General features: G+C 36.3%; 1 protein-coding gene across 1 annotated transcript in view; it reads right to left on the bottom strand.

The window, feature by feature from the left end:
• pkd1 (polycystic kidney disease 1 (autosomal dominant)) overlaps positions 1 to 8592 on the bottom strand; it is a 92540-nt gene extending 83948 nt beyond the window's left edge. The window contains exon 1 of the mRNA XM_015396359.1: positions 8076 to 8592. Coding sequence (XP_015251845.1) covers positions 8076 to 8353 — 278 coding nt within the window. The 5' untranslated portion in view covers positions 8354 to 8592. The remainder of the gene's footprint in view (positions 1 to 8075) is intronic.
• Positions 8593 to 11265: the final 2673 nt, after the last annotated feature.

Here is an 11265-nt window from a genome sequence, read left to right as displayed (position 1 = left end):
GCATCCCAAAAACATTGTAGTTGAAAAAGTCACACGTCGTTATCAATTGGTCCTATTTTCTCTCTGTTCGTATCAGTGCTCGCCGTCATTCAGACAGCGAGCCCAACAACAGCCATGTCTCCCTCCGCCGCGGAGGGAGACATGGCTGTTGTACACTATGGCGTAATTTTGGTGCCACCAACCTGAGTGTGCAGTGAGAGCGGTGTGCATGCGGTTTAAACTCGCAAACCAGTATTAACTGATGTAATTTCCTTTACAGCTGTGTTAGACACTTCTTTTCTGGGCTCATCTGCCATTCTCTCCGTTGTGATTAGACACAGGCTGCAGTATCTTAAAGGGGAGGGAAATACCACCCACCCTCGCACACACGGAAATGGCATTTTGTGTTACCGACATGGGAAAATTGTCGCTGGTTTTCGTTAGGGGTGAGTATTGGCATGGGTGTTTCGATACGATAAGAGTCACGATACTTGGGTCATGATATGATATTATGATGATATTGTAATATCACTATATATATATATATAGCAATACTTTTCTTAGCTATCAAAATAAAATGTATAGATAAAAAGCAAGTGCTGTAAATGTTATCACAAGATATTGATCATTTAGTCATTGTCACAGTTCTGGTTCTGTTATGTTTTCTTTTGAGTTTTCAGTTTTAATTTGCTCCATGTTTTCTAGTTTTAGTGGTTTCATTCTTATTTTGTTGTTTTCTCTAGTTATTTTTCAGTTTTCAGGTTTTTATTTGTCGCCCTTTGCTGCCCTGTTGTGTTCTCCTTTTTCCTTAGCTCCTTTCCTATTCTGCTCTGCTCACACCTGCTCTCAATCTGCTCGTTAGTCCTTTCTTTGTTTCAGTCTCCAACTCTGTCTCTCTGAGTCTTCCTCCTCGTGATTGTTTGTCCCCAGATGTCTCCTTGGTTTCTGGTTTGTTTGACCTTGTTTTCATTTTTTTGATTTTTGGATTCCTGCCTCAGTTGTTTGTTAACTCTTCATTAAATGCACAAGAAACTCACCTCTGCCTCCCTGCCTCTGCATTTGGGTCCACAAACCACAACCAAATCCTGACAGTCATTCCATATTGTTTGGGCTTTGAGTCAGTCTACGTCTTCCACTGTGACGGCCTCAACTACAGATATTCTTCAGAATATTGACTTCAGTTTGTTTTATCTAACTGTTCACATGTACCTGTAATTATTTTTGGAGGGTGTATGTGTATAGTAGAGCTAATATATGATGGTACTAGACATCCTACGTGGAATGAGAAAAATGTTTTTAAAATGCATTGTTTTAGCATGACTTCACTTAATTTTTACAGCACCAATGGCTTTGTATTTTCTAAATGAAGCTATTTGGACAAAGACAACTCCAGTCGCCAGCTGTGCCTTTTAGCAGCAACATATAAATGAATTAAAATAAGCAGAACTCATTTTAAGTTAGCTTTGACATAATAAGAACAGAATCAACTCATGCATTGAATCCTATGAATATGATAACAGAAACCTAATGTAGGGTGAACGTACTGTAACCCAGTAACATCAACTGTTAGGAATTACTTTACACAATAAAGTAATAATAATAAAAAAATAACGAATAATTAAAAATAATGATTAATAATAAGCAGCACGAAACCATTGATTTATTTATTTTTGTATTCTTAAAATAAAAACATTTTCCAGAGAACTAACATTGCAAAGTTCTCGAGAGACTGGAATACATCTGTTACATGTAAAAAGAGCAGCTATACAATCAGGATTTCTACTTTTCAAATACAACAGGCAGCTAAACTGCCTTCTGTATAGTGAAGGTTTTAGGACCCTACAAAAGGGGTAGAAGATGGAACTTCTGCTAGTTTACAGAACAAGAATTGAGCACGAAACCCGAGTGGTAGAAGAGGAATCTGACGACAGTAAGGAATAAACAAGACCTTCTATATAGGAAAAACAAGGGAAATCAGTCAAAAAAGGCAAAGAAAAGGCAAAGTTAAGCAGAAAAACCAACATCATGGCAGAACCAAAAACTATTGCATTTTCCCAGCATCTAAATCTGGTGAACAGTTCTCAACCACCAAATGACTTCCCCAAAGTTCATCTGTTATTGTCATGTAATCATTAACAGCCTGTTTTCTAGCTTAAGTTTAAAGGAACTTTTTGCTAGCATGTCCCAATCAAAGACCCCAAGAGCCATCATAACTTTCCGTTCATCTCCAACTGAACTAAAAAGTGAAACTAATCTCTTATGGGCTGCACTATTTGTAAAGTAGAAATCCAAACTACTTTGCAAGCTTTCTATGTCTGCCGCCCTCCTGATGTTTGACACTGCAGGAGTGTTGACAAGAAACATCTGCTCAAACGAGTTTGAATCCTTGGCTCAGAAAGTAAGGAAATTTGTTTGCTTGAATATTTTATTGTTCTAAAACCCTAAATTGCACAAACATGGTTGTATTGTTGAAAAACTTGTTTATTTTCTTTAAATGGTTCCACATTTAAAAGGAAAACCCATTTGTGAGTTTAGCTACAAAAGGGGCATGTTAGTTACAGCTATGAAATACTTGACAGGTATTCTCCTCCAGTACCAAATTGCTTATTCAAACCTTAGATTTAGAAGTCATTATTGAGGTGGAACATTTTAGATTAGGAAACACCAATCTGATCTGGAAGCTGACAGGGAGACAGAGCACTGCTGATGTAGAGTGCTATGATCACTCCTATGAAGCAGATTATTAATGCCTAAATTAATTTAAAATGTCAAAACCTCTTGGCAAAATATGTTCTCTTTTATTATTCTGGTGCTTGCAGTTTGTACCATATACCTGAAAATCAGTAACATCTACTTCCAGCCGCCACAAATAGTAGCAGAAACCCCCAAGAGGCGACCGGGCCTGAGGCAACTGCTGCTGGGGATTCCCAGTGACAGACAATGTTTTAAGGTGGACTTTCTCACTTAAAAACATATTAAAACTACTTTTACCCACTGATCACAGTAAATATAGCAAAGCCGCTCTCTGCCACTGAAGACTGGACCAGCAAAAGCATCAGACGCATCTGTACATGGGCGCAGGTTTGCATAGGGACCATAGGGACATGTCCCTACCAAAATTTTGGACGGACCTATTTGTCCCTAACAATAATTGGATGTGAACAACATGTTTATAATTTACTATACAGCAGCCGCTTCTTTTCCTCTCGCAGCTTCTCTGCCTGGTAGCTGCAGCTGCCTGCTCTTTCCTTTCCCTTTCACATAGCAGCGCATCAACTGTGCTGCGCTGTTTAACTCTCTGATTATTCTGCCTTAAGTTCCGCCTTCTCTCTTTCTGATTGCGTGTTTTCTAGTCTGTATGTGTGCATGCGGGGGTACTGAGAGCGCGAAAAAAAAGACGCTAAAATAAATTAATATTGGGCTACGAAACTAGTCCAAATTAAAAAAAACGTATTATCTACGCTAAAACAGGCAAACGCTTCTGATTGGAGTTCTGTAAAGAAGTAGGAGAGAGTTTTTTGATTTGTGGAACTTGAGAAATGTAAGTTAACAACGTTAGGATTTCTTTTCTTTTATCTTTTAATCAGATAGCCAAACACTCCTTAAAGAAGATCTTTTATGAAATGAAACCAGGTGAAACAGAAACGTTTAAACGTTTCCTTTGGAGAAGTTCTGGATGGAGAATATTGACAGACAAAAACAATTTTTTTTTACTTCTTAAATGCAAAATGTTTACATATTTTTTACAATCTTGGTATAATTCCTGCTCTAAGTGGGTCGCTCTGTCGGCTAAAGGCACATTTTAGTGGCCCTATATTCCAGTTAACGATTAATCAATTACATAGTTCACGATTATTTAAATAATTTGTTAATATGATTAATTGTTTCAGCCACAGATAAAATACATGATAATAGCTACACAGAGTAACTACAGCCCAGATGTACAACTTCTAATATTAATATTTTAAATGCTCAGTGTCAGTTCATCTTATAGTTCCAGTGCACATGTAAATACAATACATTTATTTGCCGTCCCTTGAATGTATTATTTTGCATGATCCAGAGAGAGCATATTAGATAAAAAAATAAGAGTGGGTTTTACCTCTGCACAACTCTATATCTTCAGAAGAAAACACAGGATAAATCCACATATGATAGACTATATTTGGTTAAACAGACACTGTCTTAGTAGCAGGTACATTTAAATGCAATCCTTTTCAAAGTGGAAAAAGTCCTAATTCCACATTCATCAGAGCCAGTTATGCTTTAAATATTGATAAACAGCATCTAGTGCATGTAGTGCTTATAAGATTTGTATTAATATAGCAAGAAATGCTGCTGTTCTCTTTAAACAAAATGAGCCCTGAAGCTCACATTAAGCATAAAAAAGAGCATGCATATTTTTGCAAAGGACCAATGAAACTGAAGAATAGTGTCCCTACCAAAGTTGAAATCAAACCTACGCCCTTGCATCTGTACACTTTACGGGACGCGCTTCAGGTGATGCTCTTGAGACGGGTCTGACCTTAATGTGTACTAGCATTAAAAATTAAGCAGCAGGAGATTTTTTGCTGCTCAAATCACAGTGTGAACGTAGTATTACACTTTCTGATTGTTAGAATTACCCTATGAAACATATTATTATATCTGAAAGTGATCTCATGATCTTTCTTATGAAATTTTGCCCTCTAATCAAGCACACCTACTTCCCATAATCAGGACAAAAGTTGTGTTGTAACAAAGAAAAAAAGTTAGCTGCATTCCACCTCAAAATGCAGGAAATAGCATTTCAGAGTCTAAATTTCAAAATGGTCAGGGGGAGGATACACCCAGACCCCCGTACACCATGCAAAGCCCAAAGATGTGATACACCAAGGTGTCCACCATACCAAATATTCCTGGCTAAAAATCTGCTGTGGGAACTGTGTTTTTACTGGACACCCTGGCTTGAACAACACCCCAGCAAGTACTCAATATGGTTAAGGTCAGGACTATGAGGCCTTTCCATCTATTACATTCCCAATTAATGAAGGTAGTCTGATAGATCTTGCTTTGATGGGGGGGGGGGGGGACTTTGTCATCTTTAAAGACCGTTTTGTCTTAAACTTTGGAGAAGTTAGATTGACTTTAGTTATAGAACCTCACCTTGATATCTGTCTGCACTAAAAATTCATCCGGTAATTACAAATAGACTTTTCTTTCCAGTGAGAGAGATGTTGCCCCACAGCATTACACTGTCTCTGCCAAATAGAGTCAGAGTAATGCCCATATTCAACTCTGCTGCTAAACCTGTCAATGCATTTCCTTGCATTTGAGGCAATATAGCTGGATTCCCAGTTTTAAAGACATATTAAAGAAATACATTAATAAAATAGGGATAAATTCAATCTAGTTTGAATTTAATTGCTGAATAATTTTGATTTTATTACACTTGAATGTAACTTGGTCATAAGCTAAATCTGAGGGTATCGGGGCAACAGAAAAAAGGACTCTGCACATAGCGCAAGTCAAAACATAAAGTCCTTTTAAATATTCAAATGGAAGCTACCTGCCTGCAGCAACATCAAATAAATAGACACAGCCCTAAGCATCTACTCCTGCCACGAGTGCAATTAAGGGTAAAACTTCCAGTCTCTTATTCTTGCTCTAAGAGTAAGAGGTCTAATTAGTGATGACATTAGTGTTCACTGTAAGTCACCAACATGCAGCAAATGAAACACCCTAATATATCACAGCCTTTTTTAGCAAAGCCCCAAGGATATACCGCTCAAAATAAAACATAATGACCACAGATGTGTTACAATGAGTTGAGAATTTAGGGTTAAATAAAGAGTATACACAAAGTGAAAATAAATAATGGATAACATATGTCTTCCAAGAGCGCAGGACATAATGTTCTCTTGCTGAACAGACCAGAGACAGAGGACTGATCCACACCGCAAACACCAGCTTTCAGGTTTTCTTGACAGCTTACACACAAGCTCGCAAAAACTTCACACACACATTCAAATACATGTTCAATATTTATTATACTTTGGATAGCTCCACCTCTCTTATTCTCTTACATCACACTTTCCTTTTTTAACCAAATCAAAAAATAGAGCAAAGTCAGGAAAACATTCAACTCTAAATTGTATCTATCAGCGCTTTCATGTCTGATGCTGCAATTCAATTTTATCATACTGTTATTTTGATAGTGATTGAAGTCTTATTCAGAAGAAAAAAGCAGAAGTTCAAAGATGGTGTATATACACAGGTGTACACAGGTTTAAGAAGCATGCAAAGAAAAGTGATGCATCTAATGCAGTAAAAAAGCTACAATTGTGTTTAAATAATTGGCCAAGCAAATGTCACATGGTCAAAGAAAATGTATTTCCTCAGACTATACCAGATAAAACTTTAAGCCAGAATGGAGTGAAGACCGACTTAAGCCAGATTAAGCTGAAGTAGGTAGAGCATCCACAAGTTATACTCAGGTTAGAGTAGTGGTACTTTATTTTCAAGAAAAAGTACATAGTAGTCATCAAGAAATTACTCAAATAAGAGCTTAAAAAGTATCTAGTGAAAAGGCTACTTGAGGTCTGAGGATGATCATAACTGTTTTGATATTTAAACCTCTGCAGTCAGATACTATACACACATTCTGGTATTTTAAACTCTGAAATAAAATAAAAAAATAGAAATAGATAGCACGATTACATGATTGATCTAATGCAGAAGAAACACATTTCCAAATCCTTCAGATTTTCAATGTAAAACTTGAAACCTGTGATTTTAGTAGAACAGGGTGCAGATCTTCCACTGACAACAGCTACTGTTTACTCACCTGATCACTGTGCATAGAGCAAGTTACTCACTGTATGTGGGGTAGCAAGACATTTTACTCAAGTAGGGATACTTCACAGGGATATTACTCAAGTCAAATTAAGAGGTACTGTACAGTAAAACTACTCCCAAAAGGTTTTTTATGTTTTCCCCAAATGTTACCCAAGTTAATGTAAATTAATAAATGTAACTAGTAACTACCCACCTCTGGTTAATAACAAACTACAATATTAGTCACAATAGATGACCTAGTATGACATTATTACTTTCATAAAAGTTACATTTAAAAAGTAAAGAAAAAACAACTGCACAGACTAAACCTTTGGAATATTCTACAGTTTAAATGAGATGTGAGAGATAACTTGTCTGTTTGAAAATATTTCCAGTTGGGAAAAAAAATAGAGAACAAGTCAATTATATTAGGGTAACACAATTTAAGGCGGAAATAAAGTGTGTCCTTTAATTAATAAGTTAAATAAAGGATAAAACATATTGATAGGAATCTCATTCTCCCCACATAATAAAAGCAGCCTAAATATCTTAATAAATATCTTTTTTAATAGGGTTTAGTAACATTGTACATAAAATAAAACAAGGAGTGATCCTAAAGTATCTTTATTGTACTTATCAAATCATATGATTATTTTTTCCCCTACAGAGCTGCAACTAGTTTAAATCCATATCAATACTTTTTATTACATATAACTAGAAAAGCAAATTTTGCTCCATATTGTGACTTTCACCCATAGCTATAAGGATCTGGATCATTAGTACATTTTAATGAATTGTTCTTTGGTATGAGGGGACCCTCATTAAAATCTGCCCATTACTTTAATGTTATACTTTAAACTGACAAACAAACACTCTCCTAAAAACATAATCTCATTGGCGTAGGTAAACAAAGCTGGTAAGTTATATCTTATTTGTTTATCTTTTTTTGTTTTGTTTTTACTGCACTGCACTGCAAAAAATAGAAATCTAACCAAGTCCTTATATCTTAAAATAAGTGCATTTTTTCTTAAATTGATGAGGTTAGTGAGAGACTTTACCAATGGACAAAACCATTTACATTTAAAATAAGAAAAAACAAATGCATTGTCTTATTTCAAGTGCATATTATCTAATTATCTTATTTCAAAAGTAAAAATACTCATCCTTTTGGCAAATAATCTTATTTATCTACTTAATTTAAGAGGAAATACTTTCTGCAACAGGCTGTGAGATGACCAATATTAAAGTTAAACATCACTTTTTTAATCTAATGTACTCACAACACGTTGACGGTCGGCGGTAAGTCAGCGGCCGCTGGGGCCCTTTCCAGCCCGATGTTGGAGCAGTTGACCACGCAGAGCCGCTGCGGCCCTGCAGGCGCACAGCTGCAGTTAACGGGACAGGGGCTGCAGCTGCCGCCGCCGCCGGCTCCCTGCGGCCCGGAGCCCCACACCTCCAGACAGCAGAGCGCCACAAGCAAACTGGGGAAGAAGCTGAACTTTGGGACCCAGACGCCATCTTCTCGCTTGGATAAAGTCTGTCCATTTCCACCAGGCATAGCTCACTCACATCTCATTTCCTCTGATGGTGCTAAGTCCCCTCAGGTTGGGAAGAAAGAAAAACGCACTCCAAGAAGAACAGAATAAAATCCCCCTCTTCACGGCTTTTAGATTTCAGAGACAGAAAACAAAGACAGGAGGGATTAATTTGGACTTTGTAGTCCACTTTTGTCTTCTAAGCAGAGTTTAGACTTTTCTTGATCATAACCCCCTCCTCTAGAAATCTAACGGGACGTCTCCAGAGTCCTTTCAGAGAGAAAAAAAGTTTGGGAGAACTTCCTCTCTCCTCCTCCCTTCACTCCATGCAGTTCCCACAGCAGCCACTGAGACCCGGCTGTCCGCAGAAAGGAGAACATTATCAGTTTATTTACAGCTGGTGCTTTCAGAGTGTGAATTCTTTTAGAAATTCTCTAAAGTAGGTTTATTCTTTACTTTATAACAGTCCCTCCAGAAACGTCCAAAAGTTGTGATACAACACTTCCTATAATTTTGGGAGGGATTGTTCTTTTCTTTCTATCTAAAAACAGCTCTAATTTCAATCTGAAAAACTTCCACGAAGAGAAAAGACAATTAGAAGAAACTTATTGATACAATTACTTTGTCTTTGGCACTCAGACCTCAGCAGGAAACAAAGTGCTTAATTTTGATAGATATGCATGAACAGGAGCAAAGAATAGGGCTGTTTCCCTCCAGGCCTGAAACTTGTGGTGGATGGGAGATAGATGAAGTTGGTCAGTCTGTAGACTGCTGGTTAGCGAGATGGTATGCTGAGCTTTATTGGGAGATCCAGTGGATTGCGTGAGCTGATACTAGAGCTTCACTGGAAATTGGACCTGGAAGTCCAATTTGGATAACACAGGTTGAAAGAAACTGTCCATGATTGGCAAGCATGGAGCGACAGTGGAGAGGAAAAACTTTTTTTTACCTAAAATAATGAGGGACAATGGGCTACCTCTGCACCGCCAATCTGGCAGATAGCGCTGTGGAGCCCTTTTGCTGTGCGGAGCAGTGCCTGTAGTTGAGGCAGTCACAGTTGGAACAAACAGGGTTTTTCCATACTTTCAGTTTAAACAAAAACTCCTTATCAGAGGATCTAAAATATTAGTATTCAATCATTTGATGACTAACTTTTTACATTTTTAATTTGACATCTAATTTTTCATTAACTGAACAGATTGCTTGCCTGAATTGGTTTTCTCTCTTTTGGACTTTCTAATTCTAAGTAATTTGGATGAGTAAAAGGATTCATTCCCAACTCCACCTTTACTGACATTATTATAATTTCTTATATCTCAGTGTATGACTTTGCTTTTTATAAGATCAATTCTTAAAATATTTTTGGTCACCATGGTTATTTTATTGCTCTTTGAAAGCCTAACCATAGGGCAGTCAATGGTTTACATGCTTTTCCAGCTCTTACTCCTCGTTAGGTTTGAAAAATTAATGAACGCTGCCCCTCATGGAGAGCATTGTTTCATTTGTAGAAAGACATTACATAGAGTTTGACTAACAATGACGATACATTTTAGAATAAAAATGATATTGAAAATATCTTAAGGGCAAAATCCAAGCAATTTTAAATATGGGGGTATATTTAGATATCAATAACTACTAAAGTTCTCCCTCTGATTTACCAAACCTTTGACCAGCAGTTTATGTCTAATATGCTGATATAGAGTACCAGCAATTAAAAGCAGATTGACACTGTACAGTCAAGGAAACTGACCTTGGTTACAAACTAAAGCGTATAGACAATAGGTGAATAACATGTTTTTAAAAACATATTTTAAATACATGGAATCCTGAAAATGTAATTTTTTTTTTTTAAAGTTGCCCATACATAGATCAAGTCTAAAAAAAAACTTGCCTGTTACAACATACACACTTACTTTTAATGATTACTAAACTGCATATAAAATAAAAAGAAACAGAGCAGTATGAGGTTAGAAAATAATTGCTTTTCTATTTTAGCCAAACAGATATAGAATTATGTCAATTAATATCAACTTGTCGTAGGACCTTTAAAAAAAACCTAACTGCATGGACAAGCTTTAATTCATGGATACTATGGAAAGCTACTATGGATTCTTTCTGATCTTAAGAGGTTCAAAAATAAACTGTTTTCTCTGATAAGTTAGAATATTATTGAAAAGTCAATTTAAGTAATATACACAAGGTACTAAATGAAACACATATATGTTAATCTCTTACAGACTAATGTTTAAAAAAAATATATTTTCTATTTTCCATGAATATTTTGCACTAACTGATAAAGAAACACTGTGGTCTTAATAAAAAATTAGTTTTAAATGCTTTCTTCAAAAGGAATCTCCTCATTCTGAAAGGCACTGTGCGATTAAAGAGCCTGAGCAGAAAGCATACTTAAACAGTTGAAACACTATTGAAACTAGATTTTTAAATAAACTGCCTGTAAGCATATCATCTTATTTTTTCTTCTGGCATTAAATGAAATTACGCTTCTTTCTTTTTTTTTTTGTATTAGGTCAGTTGGACATTATTTCCTTTATGTAAGTGTTTTCAGAGAATTTTGATCCCTTTAGTCAAAGTCAGACATTTACATACAGTAAAATGAGTTAGAAATAATTTTTAAAAAAGCAAACACGATGATGTCATGGTTTGTAAGCTTCTGATTGGTTAACCAATATCAGTTGAGGTAACTGCAGTCAATGGTTTACATGCTTTTCCAGCTCTTACTCCTCGTTAGGTTTGAAAAATTAATGAACGCTGCCCCTCATGGAGAGCATTGTTTCATTTGTAGAAAGACATTACATAGAGTTTGACTAAATTGCTCTAAGAATTTTCAGGTATGTGACAAAGTGAATCGCATCCTTTTCTTATTGTCTAAGATATTAATGAGGAATAAGAGCAGAAAAAAACTAAAATGCTGGGA

The sequence above is a fragment of the Cyprinodon variegatus genome, unplaced genomic scaffold (genome assembly GCF_000732505.1).
Source record: "Cyprinodon variegatus isolate N-32 unplaced genomic scaffold, C_variegatus-1.0 Scaffold792, whole genome shotgun sequence".
Taxonomy (NCBI): Eukaryota; Metazoa; Chordata; class Actinopteri; order Cyprinodontiformes; family Cyprinodontidae; genus Cyprinodon; species Cyprinodon variegatus.
Note: the sequence above shows the minus strand (reverse complement) of the source record. Positions and strands in the feature narration are given on the sequence as shown.